This window comes from Thamnophis sirtalis, unplaced genomic scaffold (genome assembly GCF_051295495.1).
Source record: "Thamnophis sirtalis isolate CommonGarterSnake01/CBP01778 unplaced genomic scaffold, rThaSir2_p1.2 scaffold_9, whole genome shotgun sequence".
NCBI lineage: Eukaryota > Metazoa > Chordata > Lepidosauria > Squamata > Natricidae > Thamnophis > Thamnophis sirtalis.
Genome location: NW_028261389.1, coordinates 80,871,430 through 80,891,890, shown reverse-complemented (window position 1 = coordinate 80,891,890; position 20,461 = coordinate 80,871,430). Strand labels below are relative to the sequence as shown.

The following is a 20,461-nucleotide window of genomic DNA, read 5'->3' as shown; positions in this document are numbered from 1 at the left end:
CAGCAAAGTCTTTCGAGGGAGGATTTACGGTCACAGACCTCATCTGGCTTGGAGAGCTGCCAGGTTGATCTCTGCAGAACTTGGCAAGGAGTCTCCAAACCAATTAAGTGAACTAATGGTCTCCTGCAAACTCCACTCCCCTTTCGCTCCTCTTTTATCTCCTCTGGCAGGGGCCATTCACCGTCCACCTGTGGCCTTACTCCCAAGTCAACCTCTGTTCTTTAGCTCTTCCCTTCGTCTGGGAACTCTGCACATGTGCACACTGGGAACAGGCTCCAGCTGTTCTTCTGCCTCACTGATGTCCGACTCTGAAGGCAGCTGATAGCTGGCATACGTCCCTGGCCCCCTCTCTGCCTCCGACACAGAGCCCTCCTCAGAGCCTTCCCCAGACTCCAGGACTGGCCCAGGTTCCTCCCCAACCTCCTCCCTGTCCGAATCTGCTGCCAGCTCCCCTGGCCACTGCCAGGCCACAGCACCACCTTTCAAAATACTTGCCGACCAAAATCACCTTTTTTTCCAGCCTTCAGTGTCACAGAAATAATTCTCCAGACGTAATGGGTAGGAAAGTAACTTTATACATTAAGAAATGCAGAGCGAATGTAAATATTTGCTGGTTCTGGAGAGCCAGGTGATTAAAAACTGCCTTTAGATGAGGCTCTTCCCTGTTCTCAGAAGGCTGACCTAATAATCGGAATTATTATTGCCTGCAATGCGTAATAGCTATTTTAAAAAAAAATCCCTTTAAAAAGGATCAAGAGGGCAATTACGAACTTTGGTGGCAACGTTTGAGGCTCCTCTTAAGCCGGACTTCCAGGTTTCACAAACCACAACACAAACCGGCAGGTGATGGGGGAAAATAGAGAAAGAAAAGAGGAGGAGGGTGTGTGTGTTTTAGATTTGAACCCAGAATCAGAGTTTGTCCCGATGGGACAGGATCAAACTTTCGAACAAAGCGGCTTGTTTTAAACAGGCTTCAATTTGCAAGTTACGAGTCTTGCACATTTACGAATCTTGTTTAGGCAATCGGTGATGGCAAACCTTTTTCTGACGGCGTGCCAAAATTGCTCCCGCACCCACACCAATTCAATCCTCCCCCCCCCCCATCTGCACATGCGAACGCCCTGCCTCCCAGCAGGCGCCAGAGGCTTTCCTGAAGCCTGGGGAGGGCGAAAACTGTCTCCCCCCAGCCCTCCAGAAGGGCAAAAAAACCAGCTGGCCGGCGTGCAGATGTGCATCGGAGCTTACGGCTGGTTTGCCAGAAAATATGGGTCCATGTGTGCCACGGGTTTATTCATAGCTTTGGATTTTAAAAAAATGAAATTAACCCCCCTTTTTCAAGTCTATCTGTTCCCCTGCATAATAAGACCACCCTCTTCTATAAATTAGCATGGCTTCCCACGGACATCGCTTCTCTGATCTCATCTCCTGTGACCCCCCCCTACAAGATTTTGTTTTGAGAGACGATTTCCTACAAAAACTATACAACAACGACAACAAGAAGAAGATATATACAAGTCGATAGAAGCTTCAGCTGTGGGAACCAGAACGTCAAGACAGTGTTTTGTTACATCTGGCAACAGGAAGCTCCGTGGACTTCAACTCCCAGAGCTGCATGGCTGCCTGGGGAATTCTGGGAGTTGAAGTCCAAAGAGACGCTGAACTTCACCCATGTTGAATTGAGCTGCTTCTCCCCGGCTGTGGAGGCAAAGTCCTCGCAAAGGATGTCGCTGTCCCGCCTTCCCTGGGTGCCCCCAGAGCCGGAAGGGGGTTGCAGCGGCGGGTGTGTGTGTGTGGTCACAAGGCGTTGTACTCCACACACTTGGAGGGGTCGGTGGAGAAGTGCTTCTGGCAAATGGTCATCAGCCTCTTCAAGCCCTGCGGAGATGGACACAAAGTGGGACCTCTGGCCAAGCGGAGATGGAATCCTATCAAGAACTCTGAAGCAGCGAGATAATCCGGTTATGTTCACTACGCAAATTTTGACATTCGAAGGCTTAACATGGTTAATGGGAAAACCGGTGGGGAAGAAACGATGAATTTGTTTCTTTTTTTAAAGAGAAGGGGAAAAAGTACGTTGTTTTGTACAGGTTAAAAACTAGGAATTGGAAAACAGGAGAAGAAAAGTAAAATGGCTTAAAATTGGAAATAATGGAAACAGAACGTAAAATGAACTGTGTTTTTTGTGGGAAGGTTAAAGGGGGGAAAATGGGCTGTTGTTTGCTTGTTTTTGCCCCCCACCCCCAGTCCCCAGGAACACTCGACAAGCCTCCTAAAGGCTATGCGTGTCCTTTTTTTTTGGCAAAAATGGGCCTTTTTTTTTTATGTTTTTGCCCCCACCCCCAGGAGTACATTGCAGGCCTCTCAAAACTCTCTGGATGCCCAGATTTTCACAAAAAAACAGGGGATGCAGAGGGTTTGGGAGGCTTGCAGAGTGCAAAAATGTTTTGTTTTTTTTAATTTGCCTCTTCAAAATCTTGGTGCGTCTTATACTCCAAAAATACGGTAATCGGCATGGTTTCGAAGCTGCGCGCATTCTCACGTTTTCGGTGCTGGGCGAAGCGGTTGTTACGTTACGTGACTCCCACATCCCCCTTACCCCGGAGCCCAAGACAGACCGGGGGGGGGGGGGCTCTAGAGATGCTGCTCTTCAGGTGTTTGGAAACACAGAGACGAATTCGAGCCCCCGAAGGAGACAGCCGTCATTCCGTCCCTCTTACCTGGATGTATTTCCTCTGAGTCTCGTCATTCAAAACGTGGGCCACGTGCTTGGAGAAGATCTTCTCGCGGCCGGTACGGGCATGGATGCCAACCATGGTGACGCCAATGGGCCAGGGGGCGTTCCCAATAGCCATCTGGAGGTAGGCGTCATTGGCCTGCGGAAACAGCCCAGTTGGTATCGTGCACAGCGAGGCAGACACTGGCCTGAAATGGCACAGGGTCTCCGCCTTGAGCAGGGGGATGGACTAGAGGATCTCCAAGGCCCCTTCCAACTCTTGTTCTTCTGTTAAGCAGCAGCAATTCCAAAGTTCTACTCTTCAGGTGGGCAACCTTAACTTCTGAAGAAATTTCTGCCCCCTGCTCTAAACTTACATTTTCCAAGTAAGCAAACTATATATTTATATAAACAATATAAATATTTATATAGTTTAAACAAATATGTATATTGTTTAATATAGTTAATCAGTGGAACCACTTGCCTCCAGAAGTGGGTGCTCCCATCACAGGAGGCTTTTAAGAAGATACTGGAAAGCTATTTGTCTGAAATGGTAGAGGGTTTCCTAGTTGGACGGGGGGCTGGACTAGAAGACCTCCAAGGTCCCTTCCGACTCTGTTCTTCTGTTAAACAACAGCCGGTTCCACTCTTCAGAAACAGGTGGAGAACCCTAAACTCTGAAGACCTTTCTCCACCCCCACCCCCCAATTCTAAACTTACATTTCCCAAATAAGCAAACAGCCTAAATAATATTTATATTGTTTAATCTACATTGTTTAAATGAATATTTATATTGTTTAAATACAATTAATGTGCCCAAATTCTGAACCTTTCTGCACCTTATTCTAAATTTATATTTTTTTAAAGTGTTTTAAGTATTCAATATTAAGTATTAGCAATATTTATGTTGTTTAATTTATATGGCTTAACATAATTAACCAGTGGGACAGCTTGCCTCCAGATGTTGTGGCTGTTCTACAATTGGAGATTTTTGAAAAGAGACAAGACAATCATTTGTCTGGAATGGCCTAGGGCAGTGTTTCCCAAACTTGGCAACTTTAAGACTTGTGGACTTCAACTCCCAGAATTCACCAGCCAGCAGAGCTGGCTGGTGAATTCTGGAAGTTGAAGTCCACAAGTCTTAAAGTTGCCAAGTTTGGGAAACACTGGCCTAGGATCTCCTGCCTGAGCAGGGGGTTGGACTAGAAGACCTCCAAGGTCCCTTCCAATACCTATTCTGGTAGTCTATTAATATAAATAATATTGCTCTGACATGTAGGCTGTTTAGACTTTCAACATCTTAATCCAAAGAAGCTCCAGGGTTCAAATGTCATTGGAATATTTTTTTTTAAAACTGGATATTACCTTCACGTATTCTCTTTGCAACATGAACTTGATAATATCCGTGATGGATTCCTTGATGTCTGCAGGCAGAGTCTAGAAAAGGAGGAAGCACAAGTGAAGCAAAGCAACATAAAGCATTAAGGGAGGTGTTGTTTTTGATTTCTGATTGCCAGGAATAATCCCTTACCCTTTTACGGAGTTTTCTGAAGAGAGGCCTCAGGTACGACTCCGTCTGCTTCTGGGTGGCGCTGTTCAGCTTCCCCTGGACGCCCCGCTTCAAATAATCTTCCCTCGCATTCAGGTCCTTTGCCCAAACTCCGAGAAGAAACTAGGAGACAGCGGAATCTGGTTTAAGCTACTTTTCAACGCAGACATCATACGCTCCGAAGTATAAATTAATTTTATATATAAAAGAAAAGGAAGGAAGGAAGGAAGGAAGGAAGGAAGGAAGGAAGGAAGGAAGGAAGGAAGGAAGGAAGGAAGGAAGGAAAGATTAAGGGAGGGAGGAGAAAGATGGGTGGTCAATTAATTTTATATATAAAAGAAAGGAAGGAAGAAAGGAACGAACAAATGAATGAAGGAACGAAGGAAGGAAAGAAAGGTGGGTGGGTAGTCAATACATTTTATATAAGAAAAAGAGAGAGAAAGAGAGAAAAATGAATGAATGAATGAATGAATGGGGAGGAAAACAAGAGGGGGGCGGGAATCTGCCTCTGTCTCCCAGCAATTTGCCTTTCACATTCGTTTCATAAAAGAGCCGAGGTGGCGCAGTGGTTAGGAGTGCAGTACTGCAGGCCACTTCAGCTGACTGTTATCTGCAGTTCAGCGGTTCTAATCTCACCGGCTCAAGGTTGACTCAGCCTTCCATCCTTCCGAGGTGGGTGAAATGAGGACCTGGATTGTTGTTGGGGGCGATATGCTGACTCTGTAAACCGCTTAGAGAGGGCTGAAAGCCCTATGAAGCGGTATATAAGTCTAACTGCTATTGCTATCTATCTATCTATCTATCTATCTATCTATCTATCTATCTATCTATCTATCTATCTATTCTATCTATCTATATCTATCTCTCCCTCCCTCCCCCTCTCTATCTATCTCTCCCTCTCTCTATATCTATCTATCTATCTGTCTGTCTGTCTGTCTGTCTGTCTGTCTGTCTGTCTGTCTGTCTGTCTATCTATCTATCTATCTATCTATCTATCTATCTATCTATCTATCTATCTATCTATCTATCTATCTATCTGGGTGAAATGAGGACCCAGACTGTGTGGGGGCGATATGCTGACTCTGTAAACCGCTTAGAGAGGGCTGAAAGCCCTATGAAGTGGTATATAAGTCGAACTGCTATTGCTATTGCTAAAAGGGGTTTTGCCAGGACCAGAACCCTGCTTCGTGCTTTTTAGGGAAGCCTCGGTCAGAATAGATACAGACGTAAAATCAAGATTCTCACAGCTTATCAGCAAGGTGACAAGCTTTCACGGACGCCTTGTTTGACTTTTTTACCTTCAGGAATTTAGTGATGATATCCATATCTTTATGGTCGTCTCCTCGACCTAAGGATTCTCCCAACGCCTCACACAGAAAGAGAGAAAGAGAGAGAAAACAAATTCAGATATATTTGCAACAGCAGACCACGATACCAATGTAGAAAACTGAAGAGCCTTATATTTTTAGGGATGAAAGTCCAAGCAAGCAAGGATGTTCTGGGACTGGAGAAGATACTCTTCAGTTCTTCCATTACTTTAAAAATTTGGAACCGTTTTTCCAACTTTTATACAGTACGAGAGAAACAAAAAGGATGAGGGGACTGGAGGCTAAAACAGGAAGAACGGTTGCAGGAACTGGGTATGTGTCTAGTTTAATGAAAAGAAGGACCAGGGGAGACAGGATAGCAGTCTTCCAATATCTCAGGGGCTGCCCCAAAGAAGAGGGAGTCAAGCTATTCTCCAAGGCACCTGAGGGCAGGACAAGAAGCAATGGGTGGAAACTAATCAAGGAGAGAAGCAACTTAGAACTAAGGAGAAATTTCCTGACAGTTAGAACAATTAATCAGTGGAACAGAAGTTGCCTCCAGAAGTTGTGAATGCCCCAACACTGGGAGTCTTTAAGATGATGTTGGATAGCCATTTGTCTGGAACGGTATAGGGTTCCCTGCCTAGGCAGGGGGTTGGACTAGAAGACCTCCAAGGTCCCTTCCAACTCTGCTATTATATTGTATTGTATAAACTCTAGAAAGAGTGAAGAGAAGAGCAACAAAGAGGATTAGGGGACTGGAGGCTAAAACATATGAAGAACGGTTGCAGGAACTGGGCATGGCTAGTTTAATGAAAGGGAGGACTAGGGGAGACATGGTAGCAGTCTTCCAATATCTCAGGGGCTGCCCCAAAGAGGAGGGAGTCAAACTATTCTCCAAAGCACCCGAGGGCAGAGCAAGAAGCAATGGGTGGAAACTAAACAAGCAGAGAAGCAACCTAGAACTAAGAAAGAATTCCCTGATAATTAACCCACGGAACGGCTTCCTTCCACAACCTCCATCCCTGGACAGCCATTTGTCTAGAATGGGATACGGTCTCCTGCTCCAGCAGGGGGTTGGACTAGAGGACCTCCAGGGGCCCTCCCAAACCTCTTACTCCACATGTTATTCTTCAGAGCATCTGAATGCAGGACAAAAAAATAACAGGTGGGAAAATCTATGAAGAGACAATCCAGCCTAGAACGAAGGAGAAATTTCCTGACGGGGAGAATAATTGACCAATGGAACGGCTTCCCTTCAGAAGCTGTGGGGGCTCCAACACTGGAAGCTCTTTGGAAGAAGAGGCTGGGGAACCATTTGTCTGGAATGCTATAGCACTGTGATGGTGAATCTGTGGCATGCGTCCCAGAGGTGGCACACAGAGCCCTCTCTGTGGGCATGTGCACCGTGATCAGCTGGTCTTTGGGGGTGCTGAAGCGCCAGAGAATGGCCCAAAAACCAGCCAAAAATGGCCAAAAAAACAGGCCCTTTTAGCCTGTTTTCATTCTGTTTTTGGCTTGCAAACAGCCTGGAAAAAGCCCTGAAAACTGCCCGAAAAACTGCTGAAAACAGGCCAAAAGACGGCCAAAAATGCCCCCAAAACTGGCCCGCTGGTCTTCAGGTTTCTGGCACTCTGGCAAGTGCGCGTGCACACACACACAGACACACACATACACATTCTGGTTTGGCTACTCTGTGCCCAAAAGGTTCGCCGTCAGTCATATAGAGTTTCCTGCTCAAGGACTAAAAGAACATCCAAACCCTTTTAGTCTGTATTCTGTTTCACCAACCCTGAGAACAAACATCTTTCCAGAACTTATTGATGGCCATTTTCTTATACAGGTAACGAAACCTTCCCAGAAATGAACCATGAATAAAGCTGTGGGACATTTCCTGCATTCCCGAAACCTGCCAGAAGCTCAGGACTCCGTTAGACACGGAGGCTGCGTTCAATTCTTGACTTGCGTTGCGGATGAAGAGATAACCTCCCAGCAGCCGGTGAGATCCCACAGGGTGGGCCTCCTTCAGATGCCGTCAGCCAGACAGTGTCGGCTGGCGGCTCCCCGGAGGAGGGCCTTCTCTGTGGCTGCTCCGACCCTTTGGAATCAGCTACCCCCAGAGATCCGGACCTTGCCCACTCTCATGGCCTTCAGAAAAGCTGTGAAAACCTGGCTATTCCGGCAGGCCTGGGGCTGTTGACCTCATTGTTGAGGTCCAGCCCCGATCAGAACGAATGCATGTGGTTTTGTGATTTTAAATCTGTCTTTTATTATTTCTTCTTCCTCTTTTTGTAAGCCGCCCAGAGTCCTTCGGGATTGGGCAGCCTATAAATTTTGGTTCCACCACAAAACTGCTGTGACGTCATCACAGCGCGACGAAAACATCGCGCTGTGATCAATAAATGTAAAATTAAAGCGAAAACCTTACCCTAACCCCCCCAAACCTAACCCTAAACCTAACCCTAAACCTAACCCTAAACGTAACCCTTAACCTAACGCTAAACCTAACGCTAACCCTTAACCTAACGCTAAACGTAACCCTAACGCTCTAAACCTAACCCTAACCCTTAACCTAACCCTAACCCTAACCCTTACCTTTATGTGAATCGGCTTGCTTTAATTTTATTTTTATTTCAATTTTTAATTTTTTTCATCGCACTGTAATGACGTCACGTACGCGCTTTCGTCGAGTGCGATTTTGTGGACCGCGGTTTTGACAGGTCACGATAAATTTTATTAATAAATCAATAAATCAATAAATCAATAAATCAATAAATCAATCAATCAATCAATCAATCAATCAATCAATCAATCAATCAATAAATAAATAAATAACTGGAGGAGCGAGGTTGTTCCTTTGGACTTCATCCCAAACAAACAAGGCACGCCTGGTTCAACGCAGCAGGAACAGGAATTCCCACAATGCGTAGCTTTGTGTTGCCCCCGTCCTGCTTGGCGCACTGTCCCTGGGCGAAATGTCACGCCATACCTCTAGTTCCTCAATGGTTGTGTTCTCCTCGTGGACCTTGAGGTCATTCTGGGCATCATCCTCGCCTTGTTCCTGCCCCCCCACAATCTCGTTCAGGTACTGCTGGTCGATCTTATCCAAGGCTGCCTTCAGGTCGTTCCTCAAACCCTACGGAGAATTTTAAGAATTAGAAATTCAGTGTTACATGTAGTAACAGCGGTTATAGAATCGCATAGGCACGAAATTGGGGGAAAAAAGAAGTATACCCACAGATGAAACGGGAATAAAACAAGAGTGCAGAGAAGAGCAAGAAAGAGGATTAGGGGACTGGAGGCTAAAACATATGAGGAACAATTGCAGGAACTGGGTAGGTCTAGTTTAATGGAAAGAAGGACCAGGGGAGACAGGATAGCAGTGTTCCAATATCTCAGGGGTTGCCACAAAGAAGAGGGAGTCAAACTATTCTTCTTGTAGAACAAGAAGCAATGGGTGGAAACTAATCAAGGAGAGAAGCAACTTAGAACTAAGGAGAAATTTCCTGACAGTTAGAACAATTAACCAGTGGAACAGAAGTTGCCTCCAGAAGTTGCGAATGCCCCAACACTGGAAGTCTTCAAGAAGATGTTGGATAGCCATTTGTCTGAAGTGGTAAAGGGTTTCCTGCCTGAGCAGGGGGTTGGACTAGAAGACCTCCAAGGTCCCTTCCAACTTCTATTCTATTCTAAATATTAGAGTGTGCCGAAATAGACAGGTTAATGATGGGACTTAAAAGATAAAGGAGAAACAGGAAAGTACTCAATATGGGATTTTATGGTAGAATTGGCTAGTCAGTGGTTCCCAAACTTGGCAACTTTAAGACTTGTGGACTTCAACTCCCAGAGTTCTCCAGCCAGCTCTGCAGAGCTGGCTGGAGAATTCTGGGAGTTGAAGTCCACAAGTCTTAAAGTTGCCAAGTTTGGGGACCACTGGGCTAGATGATAGATGCAGAGGTTAGAAAGTGAATAATGAAGGAAGATTAACAAACTAGAAACAAATACAGGTACAAAGCTATACAGAAGAATATATATCGCAAGTGATATTATTATCGGACTGTACACAACTGTAAATCGAAATGTATAGAGTGATAAATGTGTGTAGTGCTGCCTTACAAGCATGGAAACAATGGATACAATTATGACGGACAATATTGTGCATTTAAAAAGAGATTATACTAGATGACTAAAGGAAAATTGGCCGAGATTAGGGTGTATAACACCATGTATATTTAAAAAGGATTTGATACAACCAGTATTCTGCTGTTGCAAAATTGAAACTGTGATGTGGAATAAAGGAAAATGTACAATAAAAAATACTTTTTAAAAAAAAAAGGAAACCGTTTAAGGAATGCGTCAAATCAACGAAAAGATCTACTGAGATTCAGACTAGATCACCAAGCTGATTTATCTTGGTGGTTCTTGACTTACAACAGTTTGCTCGTTGTGTCGAGTTCCTTAGAAACACAGGCAGTCCTCAACCTACGACCACAACTGAGCCCGAAATTTCTGTCGTTAAGTGAGACATTGTTCCAATGAGTTTTGCCCCATTTCACATCCTTCCTCGGCGCAGCCCGAAGTGACTACGGCGTTGAAAAAAGTGACTTAATGACTATTTTTCACAGTTATGACCATTGCAGCCTCTCCCGTAGTCAAAATTCAGAGGCTCGGCAACTGGCACGTACTTATGACGATTGCAGTGTCCCAGGGTCACGCGATCCCCTTTTGCGACCTGCCAACCAGCAAAGTCAACGGGATTCACTTAACAACCGGGATACTAACGTATCAACTGCGGTGATTCGCTTAACAGCGGCGCCAAGGAAGGACGTGAAATGGGGCAAAACTCATTGAACAAACGTCACGCTTAATGACAGAAATTCCGGGCTCAGTTGTGGCTGTAAGTCGAGGACTGCCTGTATTTCTAAGGAACTCAACAGAGGTCTTCAGCTTCAGTCAAAATCCTGGAGCGACCCAAGGTGAACAGCTTCAGTTGGCAGGATGGCATAAAACACACAACATGCAGGATCCGGCACATCACAATCTGCACAACTGCAGTGTTCCTGCATCCCTAAAGTCCATCACAAAAATCGGATAAGACACACAAACTGGCTCCAGGTTTTCAAGCACTACTAGGCCTAAACATTTGTTGTGTCAAACCATAAGCCGCAACATAAACACTGCTTCTCTTTTTAAGAATTTCCACGCAAATTGTAAAGCCCAGACACGGAGCGAGGGATGAAAAGCAGCGTTCAATTCCACTTTTTATCTCAAACTAGCCAATAACCTGGCCTTGCCCGGGTGTTTATTTATAGGGGGGAAATGTCCGGACCAAACATAATTTCTCATGTTGGATTTCCCCCCTTACCAGAGGGAGCCTCCTTGTGGAGTACCGTGAAGCCGTTACCATGGCAACTCCACTGCGCTGTACAGTAGAAGCCGTTTTATGGCAATACAGTAGAAGCCTTTTAACAGCACAAGCGGCTGCATCTTAACAGAAACACACACCCCGAGGAGTTTTAGGGGAATCTTAAAAACACACATACACCCAGTGTTTCCAGAGACTGTTATCTGTGTAGCAAGTGTGATTGAAATTGCTTGAGGTGTTCCAGAGTTATGCTGGGACACACAGACATATACACACACACACAAAGCCGTAGGTAGGTAGGTAGACAGACAGACAGACAGACAGACAGGATTAGAGAGACAGACAGACAGAGACAGAGACACATACATACATACATACATACATACATGATAGATAGATAGATAGATAGATAGATAGATAGATAGATAGATAGATAGATAGATAGATAGACAGACAGACAGACAGACACAGATATACATAGATAGAAGAGAGAGAGAGATACACACACAGATACATATAGGAGATGAGAGAGAGAGAAAGAGAGAGAGATGATAGATGATAGATAGATAGATAGATAGATAGATAGATAGATAGATAGATAGATAGATAGATAGATAGATAGATAGATAGATAGATAAGATTAGATAGATGATAGATAGATGGTAGATAGATAGATAATCAACATACTGATGACTATGTGTACAGTCCAAATTGAATGTCTGTTAACTCGGATCCTAAGACTTTCTACCAACCAATTCATAAGCAGAGAAAAGGTCTTCTGTGTTTCACCAGGGAAGCAAAAATGTATTATGAATAAAGTCTTGTTTTGGTGACGTACTGACAGATCCTTTAGAGCCATGGAGAGGAGTAACAAGCGATAAGGCTCCTGTATCAATCATTCCAGCATTTCATCTCCCTTACCTTGTTCACTTCCGGGGCCAGGATTTCTATTTTCCGCAACCGCTGAAAGGCGTCGTAATCCGTTTCCCCAAAGAGCCTGACGGGCTCCCCTCTTTCCCTCAGCCTCCGAATGACCTGAAAAGAGTCAGCAAAAGGCTCCGATGCATCAGCTGGAAAACACCCATCTGCGAGTTTCTGCAGGGAAGGTGGCTCCGTGCAGGTGAGGGCTCCCTCTGGAGCAACACCAAAGGCTTTCAAGAAACGCCACAATTGGGGGATTCCACTCAGAAGAGTTTTCACCTCAAACACAGGTAGGTGGGTGGGTGGGTGGGTGGGTGAGAGGGAGGGAGAGAGACGATAGATAGGCAAGTAGGGGCAAGTAGTGGGGGGAATGTCTGGATGGATGGATGGATGGATGGATGGATGGATGGATGGATGGATGGATGGATGGACGGACGGACGGACGGACGGACAGACAGACAGACAGACAGATAGATAGATGGATGACAGAAATAGACAGATTAGATGATGATGAAGATATGCAGGTAGGTACTAGGTAGGTAGATAAGAGGGTTCCACTACATAACCGCGGAGTACAAAATCGCGCTCGACGAAAGCGCGCATTTGACGTCATCACAGCGCGACGAAAACACGTAACCAACTACAACGTGGTGTTGGCTAAATAACTTGAACCCATGGAAGTCGCTTGGCTTTACCTCTTGCCTGGAAAGAGTCATGGGCAGCTTCTCCTCCGCCAGCTCCAGCTCCAGCACCGGATTTGAAGACGCTGGATTTTCATTCTTTTCGGCCTCATCGCTGACCTAGTGTTGAGGAGCACAACATAAATCCACGGCTGTCAATATGAACACACGACACGGGTTTCCTGCCTCTAACAATCTATAGTCGGGCAGAGAAGCAAAATTTCCTCTAGAAAAACGGCCAATAAAATTATTTTAGTTAGCACTTCCGTTGTCTTTAGGATGGCACCTATCTGGATCAGGTACAACAACTGGCACAAACCTCATCCGGCTAGGAGGCAACGTATCTGGACCAAATGTTTCGACCGAGGCTTCTTCCCAAGAGCCAGAAGCAAACTCCTTGCCCCAACAAAAAAAAACCCTTCTTTATTAATTGACTGTGAATTCTGCTCCTTCGCATCCAGCAGAGTCTTTCAAGGGCGGATTTACAGTCACAGACCTTATCAGGCTTGGAGAGCTGCCAGGCCGAGATCTGCAGAACTTGGCAAGGAGCCTTGGAGAATCACGAACCAATTAAGCAAACTAATGGTCTCCTGCAAACTCCACTCCCCTTTTGCTCCTCTTTTATTCCCTCTTTTATTGGAAGGGGAAGGCGGCTAGGAAGACAGTGGATTTAAGCCCAAGGTGGAAAGCAAAGTTGCAAAATCCTTCCATCGGCTGGAGCTCACTGCAAGCAAAGGGTGTTCACACAGACACAACACGTGTGGTTCCACCACTTTCTGTTGTGTAAGCCAGTCAAGACATCGATAAGCTAAGGCAGTGGAAGCGAAGCAAAAGCATCTACGATGGTATAACACAATCAGGCCTTAGTGCACCGGGTAACAAAGGTATGTACAGGTGAGGGACTCTGCGTCATTCAGGCCAGCTGCAAAATCTCCCCCCAAAAAATAAATGCTTCCTTGGAACATTATCTCACGAAATTTGACTTTGTCCACACTGCTGGAAATCTGGCCTAACTTTTCCCCCCGCAAACTGAACTCCAAGAACTAAAGCATGATCAATTATTTAACCGTATTATAATACTAGAGATTCATTTGTACTAAAACCAGATCTTTCCCATTAGCGATTTTTCTCTTCCTAAATATTAAAAAAAGCATCCATCTTTTCTACTCTTACCTCATTCCCTCAGAAGAAAAAGTATCCCTTCCTGAATCAATCAATCAATCTACCTACCTACCTACCTACCTACCTACCAACCAACCAACCAACCAACCAACCAACCATTTACGGTATCTGTCTATCTACAATATCTGTGTCTGTCTGTTTGTCTATCTATCTATCTCTCTATCTATCTATTTATTTATGGTATCTACCCATCTAATCTATCTATCTATCTATCTATCTATCTATCTATCTATCTATCTATCTATCTATCTATCTATCTATCTATCTAAGACATCTATCCATCTACCTACCTACCTACCTACCTACCTACCTACCTACCTACCTATCTAAGACAGTGTTTCTCAACCTTGGTAACTTGAAGATGTCCGGACTTCAACTCCCAGAATTCCCCAGCCAGCGAATGCTGGCTGGGGAATTCTGGGAGTTGAAGTCCGGACATCTTCAAGTTGCCAAGGTTGAGAAACACTGATCTAAGATATCTATCCATCTACCTACCTACCTACCTATCTATCATATCTGTCTTTCTATTCATCCATCCATCCATCCATCCACCTATAATCTCTATATGCTTTTCACACTTAACCAGCCATTCTCCCTCAGAGAAGGACTCAGAACAAGGTACAATTCAAATCAATAAAAAAGCCTTAAAAACAGAATAAAATAAGCATCCTAAAGTTTCCTAAAACCTGAAATACATAACTGTCCCAGATCAGTTTTGGTTGTTGCTAAGTCAACAGTTAAATTGCCAGAGATTCCACTGGATCCCTTGTTGGTCAGGATAACGGCAGAATGCATTCTCTCCATGTCCCTTCTTCTACTTCCTGAGAAATGAACCGGTCAATTTATCTTCCTTCCATCCATAAAGCAGAATGCTAAACTAATCCACCCACATCTCTTTTGTTTAGATTGAGATAAGAAGGAAAAAACCACCCTCTTTTAGATGCTCTGTTTTGAAGTATCCTTATATTATTACTATTTTCCCCATGCCAATCAAACACAAGCTTTTACAGTCCCAAAAGTGCTTTTTCCAAAAGTGCTTTTTCCTTTGAAAAAGTTTCATTTTTCATTCAATCATTGAACTGAATGATTTTTTCAAAGAGGGGGAAAAAATCAAGGAAGTCCAGTTGCCTTTTAGAAAACACACCTTTGGGACAACCACGACCTGGAGACTGAGAATCTAAATAAACACAAGCTCTTTATTCCATTGCCTTTGTAAAACTGTATCTTTTCGAGGCAGGAAAATACCGATCGATACGAAGATGCGCTTGCTGAGATCTGGAGGATTTGACAGGCAAAATAAATCAAGCCAGCAATTTAACAGCTTCTGATCTTGGCTCAAGAGGATTGAATCAGGTCCACCCTGCATGCCTGGTAGGCACAACGTAAAGAAAATAAGAGCATCTCCATTCTCAAGCAGCCTCATGCCCTGGGCACAGGAAGCCAAAAGTAAAAAATAAAAAAACTCAAAATAGCTGCATATTCATGCACGGCTCTTCCTGCGTTGCAAACTTAGCTCGGGAATTCATACCTCTCTCGGTGGCGTCTCCCTTACTGGCTAAAGTGCAGAAGTGACAGAATGAGAGAAATAACTGGGATTAATACATTTTAATACAGGGCCAAAGAGAAACCGCATAACTAGACGGCGTGACTGACTTGAATAGCAAGCCAATACCTTATATCCACATCTTTTGAAATATGCCTCTTCGTCCTTCTTCGCCAACTCGCTGCGCTTGAAATATTTCTTATTTCCCTGAAAGAGAGAAACAAATATCGTGTTAAGCGAACGCTTGCATTTTTTACTTCTTTTTTAAACAATGCATGTTTAAACTTAAGAGTGATAAACAACCCTTTCCCAACTCTGCAATACATGCAAAGTGAGCTATAACATTTTAAATGTTCATATTCAATCATCCTTATCCCAAAATATATTTGAATAAGAGATACTCTATTAGGAGCCGTTTTGTTGAAACAAAGTAATTTTACAGGTGTAAAATGTGGTGAAGGGTAGATTCCAATCTGCTCCTGGCATAAACATGTGAGGGGTGTTTCAAACAGGAATGACCAATTTTCAAACAATACTCATTCCTGGGTGGATCTTGGTTGCAGTCTCACAGGCATTTCATGACCCAACTAGGTAACATCATCAGTGCAAGAAAGAAGGGGGTGTTTGCTCTTAATAGTTTGGTTAATGAATTGTCTGCAGAAAACCCACCAAGATCAGAGAGCAAGAAGGACCCCACAGGTAAATATCCAATCCCCCAGTCCAAATTTCTGACCCACACCCAGTAACCCCTTACCAAACAGGCTGGATTTACCAATAAAGGAGAATATTTGTAGCTCAGAGTTTAAATGAGGGGTCGCTCTCTAAGCGTGGTTGTTTTCTTGCAGATGTTTCATTACCCAAACTAAGTAACATCATCAGTGATAGAAGAGAGTTGAGTTTGCTCAGAGATTTGAACTATGGTTGAACTTGGTGCTCTTGGTTGTTGCAGACATTTCATTACCCAACTAGGGAACATCATCAGTGTTAGAATGGAGGAGGAGGAGGGGAGAGGAAGAGGTGGACAATGGCAGTGCTGTCGACAAATGTAGGATTCTTGGTGCTCTCTGAGCTCTGTTGTTTTCTTGCAGGCGTTTCATGACCCAAACTAGGTAACATCATCAAGTTGCATCTGGACATCCTGCTAGGCTAGAACTGGGTGGGTTAATTTGTGGTTTCGTGAGCTCTTTGAGGTCATCTTGAATGAGTTCCTGGTTTTTTTCTTCTTCAGATAAACGATGCTGGGCCTTCGACGGTTCCCTGGCCTGGACTGTGGTCTCTGAAGGTAGATCTTTTTAAAATCCATACTTTATTGTGTTTCCTTAATCAAGGCAAAATATCAACCTGCTTTGTAAATTAGCATTACTTGCTGCCCAATATGGGAAGATCTAAGGGTAACAAGGAGGGATGCGGTGGCTCAGGGGCTAAGACACTGAGCTTGTTGATCAGGAAGGTCAGCAGTTTGGCGGTTCGAATCCCTAGCGCCGCGTAACGGAGTGAGCTTCCGTTACTTGTTCCAGCTTCTGCCAACCTAGCAGTTCGAAAGCAGGTAAAAAATGCAAGTAGAAAAATAGGAACCACCTTTGGTGGGAAAGGAACAGCGTTCCATGCGCCTTTGGCATTGAGTCCTTCTGGCCACATGACCATGGAGACGTCTTCGGACAGCTCTGGCTCTTTGGCTTTGAAATGGAGATGAGCATCGCCCCCTAGAGTCGGGAACGACTAGCACAGATGTGAGAGGGGTACCTTTACCTTTTACCTTAAGGGTAACAAAATAATTAGTCTTGTGTGCTGCGCCATAGGTTAAATTAGCCCCTAAATGTTGCTTTAATTTCCTCTCTGGGCCACATTTGTTGACTCCAGCCTCTTCCTCCCAGGGTTTTCTCCCCCAAAAACAGCCCTGCAAGGCAGGCCAGGCTGGGAAAGGGGAGCAGGGAGAAGGAAAAAGCGCCCCCCCAACACACACACTTTGATACCAACCTTCGCCCTAATTAATCCGAATTCCCTTCCCCAAAGGGCCTCCCAGGGCGACCTCTAATAGCAACCCCCCTACAAGGTAGGACAGGCTCCATGCGCCCCCCAAAAAGCCAGGAGCGTTTTTTTTTAGGCCCTTTAATGGCATTTTTCGCTCTGAACAACCCGAACTTCTTCCTCCTAAGGCGGCCTCTCCTAAGAACGACAACCCTGCGAGGTAGGCCCGTCCCCCCTCACCGCCAGCAGCTCCTTCTCCTCCACCAGCTTCCGCTTCCGCTCCACCTCCGCCTTGAGAATGTCCATCTTCTCCGCGGGTGAAAAATAAGCAGGCCAAGGCCGCTTCCGGGTTTGACCAGAAGTCCCGTCGCTGAAAAACACCGTCATTTCCGCAACAGGAGAGCCGGAACGCGCCGTTTCGGGACATAGAGCGCAAAAAACGTGTAGAGGCGCCGCCCCGTCTCAAGAGGAGCGACTTCCGGGTTCTTTTTCAACCAGCACCCTTTGTTTGCCGGAGGGAAAGAAAGGCGCGGAACAGTCGCGATCCTCCGAATGAATGAAGGGATGCGCCGCGTTTGGATCGCAACTGGATATTTTTTAAATATTTTAAAAAAAAACTTTGCTAAGGGTTATCCTCAAAGGATATGGGGCAAGGGAAAGTGGGAAATATCCCATCAATCTGAATAGAGCTGGAAGTGACCCCTTAGAGGTCTTCTAGTCGAACCCCTTGCTCAAGCAGGAGACTCCACTCAGGTCGTCCTCGACTTACAACAGGTCATTGGGTGACAGCTTTTCATTGGGGGGAAAAGAGACTTATGACCGTGTTTCACACTTACGACCACTGCAGCATCCCCATTATTCGGATACTTGGCCACTGACTCATATTTATGACGGTCGCTGTGTCCCTGAGTCACGTGGTCCCCTTTTGGGACTTTCTGACAAACAAAGTCAATGCTGAAGCCTGATTCGTTTAACAACAGGGTGACTCGCAGAGCAACTACAGAGATTCACTAAGCAACTGTGGCAAGAAAGGTCGTAAAGTGGGGCAAAACTCACTTAACAGCAAGATACAGACAAACCTCCAAGTGGCCTCAACAACCCTCTAAAAAGGATGCAAATGACCAGCTGTCTGCAAGGAATATAAATTCTTCCATTCCTCCCACCATCCAGTCAAAACTGGAGAAGCTTCTTGGAAGAGAAGCAAAACATCTTCAAAGAAAAACCGGAAAATCTTGGGTAAAAATCACCTTTGGGGTCACTTAACCACTTGTCTCACTTAGCAACAGAAATTTTGGGCTCAATTGTGGTCGTACGTCGAGGACTAGCGGTATTCTGCTTGGGTTGCAAAGGACTTTTGCACGCTTTACGTCACATTCAAATATGATCACAATCTCAGTTTTGCTGCCCTATTGTGCTTTCTTAGAGAAATCCAACAATGCAGACACAAGACTTGATTGCGTTGTCCCAAATGCAGTTGAGCACAACAGGATGTGGGCCGCATAAATATTGCACATTTGTTTTTAAAAGCCCCAAAATGATTGACACCCCCCCCCCCAAATCTGGAAACTAAGTCAAGGCAAAGATCTCCAACCCTCCCTTCAGATCTTAGCATAAATCAGGGCACAGCCCAGATCAGTAAATAAATTCTGCATGTATTTTAAAAATTTGCATGTCTCCCACAAATCAATCCCCAAAGAGGTTTTATTCCAGTTGCTTTGTCCAGCTGTGAAAATTTGGATGACCCCTAGGTGGCAGCGGGGAGTTTCGCATTTTCTCCATCGCTTCGCTGCCCTCTGGTGGCCTCTTGAATTTCTGTAATCTTAACTTTTGCTACCTTCGTAGTCAAGTCCATGAAATTTTGGGATGTTTGGAGCAAAAAAAAAAATAATCACTACAGTTTACTTGCAAAAATAATCAGAAGGAAATTAAGATTAAGATTCCTCTTTCTTATATATATTTGTACATTTTCTTCCTCTTCCTGTGATTGAGAGAGAGTGACTGGCCGCAAACTACCCAGTTGACTTTCATAGCTAAGCCCCGTTTCACAGATCTCTCTGCTCCTGGCTTTGAACAGCACACCATCCTGGATCTCACTTGCCTGCCTTTACTGCGCATAAATACTTCGATTGCAGAATACACTTTGCACATGCCCAGAGTTCCACCCCCACCACATTCAACAAATTCCCATCAATCCGTGAGCTTCATCCCTGGAGGCTTTCAAGAAGAGACTGGACTGCCATCTGTCAGAAATGGTGTAGGGTCTCCTGCTTGGGCCCTGGGGGTGGGGGGTTAGACTAGATGACCTACAAGGTCCCTTCCCACTCTGTTAATCTGTTAAAGTATCTGATCTGCAGGGGCCAGTTTTAATGAGGCATGTTTTTCTACCTTGGCAATTCTGGGAATTGAAGTCCATTGTCTTAAAATTACCAAGGTGGGAGAACACTGAGTTAAGATATGTCTGCACAGTTATATTAAGCTTATTGACATGTTATTTCTTCTTGTTGTTATTTTAGCAATTGCATCTATTTTAATGTGGACGGTGGCCCTAAGTGATGGGAAGTTGGCCAATCTTATAAATTATAAATAATTTTTTTTACAAAAAATCCTTTTTCTTGCTGTAGCCATTAGATTTGAATAGCAATTAAACCTTGTAAAAAAAATGAGACTTCCCTTTCCCAAAAGCAGATTGTCATTTTAAAAAGTTCTTCTTTCCTTCAAAAGCTTTTACAAATCACCCAAAATAGGATATGGTTCCTATGTCCATTTCAGGAACTGCATTTAAAACACCACAAGAAAGTATAGGTTTTCAAAAAGAAAAAAAGCAGTCGGTCATTTTAAAATGTTCTGCTTTTATTTGCTTCCAAAGAAGGCCATGCTTTGCTTGATATATTCATTTTAGGGACTATATTTATGCCAAAAATCTATTTTTTAAAAAAAAAAGTTAGGCGATGACCAAGATTTACCCAGAAGGAATACAGTACAGACACAAACGTTTGTTAATTACTTAATTTTAAGATTAGAAAGATTTGGGTTTCTTAGGGCTAATGATGTAATATCTGGTACTGAAGAATGCTTTTGTTGTTTATTTTTTTAAAATTTGTTTAGTTTGGTAATAAAAACTAAGAACCCATGATAAATAGCTAGATAATAGAAGGCAGATAACAGACAAACAATGATGGTAGGTAGGTAGGTAGGTAGGTAGGTAGGTAGGTAGGTAGGTAGGTAGATAGATA

The 20,461-nt window shown here is 44.3% G+C and overlaps 1 protein-coding gene across 4 annotated transcripts; it reads right to left on the bottom strand.

The window, feature by feature from the left end:
• Window positions 1–1,287: 1,287 nt before the first annotated feature.
• On the bottom strand, window positions 1,288–17,593 carry PRPF18 (pre-mRNA processing factor 18). 4 transcript variants are annotated; one of them, XM_087722406.1, is made up of 11 exons: window positions 17,469–17,593; window positions 15,390–15,467; window positions 15,246–15,272; window positions 12,551–12,655; window positions 11,856–11,969; window positions 8,559–8,705; window positions 5,561–5,629; window positions 4,245–4,385; window positions 4,079–4,150; window positions 2,718–2,873; window positions 1,288–1,875 (listed from the first exon to the last, which is right to left on the bottom strand). In XM_087722406.1, the coding sequence occupies exons 1-11, from the start codon at window positions 17,532–17,534 to the stop codon at window positions 1,795–1,797; spliced, it is 1,056 nt and encodes a 351-aa protein (XP_087578532.1). In that variant the 5' UTR covers window positions 17,535–17,593; the 3' UTR covers window positions 1,288–1,794. The 4 variants fall into 4 exon arrangements, with proteins under 4 accessions (XP_087578532.1, XP_087578531.1, XP_087578534.1 ...); XM_087722405.1 differs by having other exon boundaries at window positions 5,561–5,636; window positions 8,560–8,705; XM_087722408.1 differs by lacking the exon at window positions 15,246–15,272.
• Between the last annotated feature and the right edge of the window lie 2,868 nt (window positions 17,594–20,461).

What these genes read in the sequence shown, in the direction of transcription:
- PRPF18 (XM_087722405.1), bottom strand. Translation starts at nt 17,534, where the DNA reads ATGGACATTCTCAAGGCGGAGGTGGAGCGGAAGCGGAAGCTGGTGGAG. An exon ending in TGGCCCCGGAAGTGAACAAG is followed by an intron (nt 8,706 to 11,855) that starts GTAAGGGAGATG and finishes AATTCTCCGTAG; the next exon opens with GGTTTGAGGAACGACCTGAA. An exon ending in ACAACCATTGAGGAACTAGA is followed by an intron (nt 5,637 to 8,559) that starts GGTATGGCGTGA and finishes TTCTCTCTTTCT; the next exon opens with GTGTGAGGCGTTGGGAGAAT.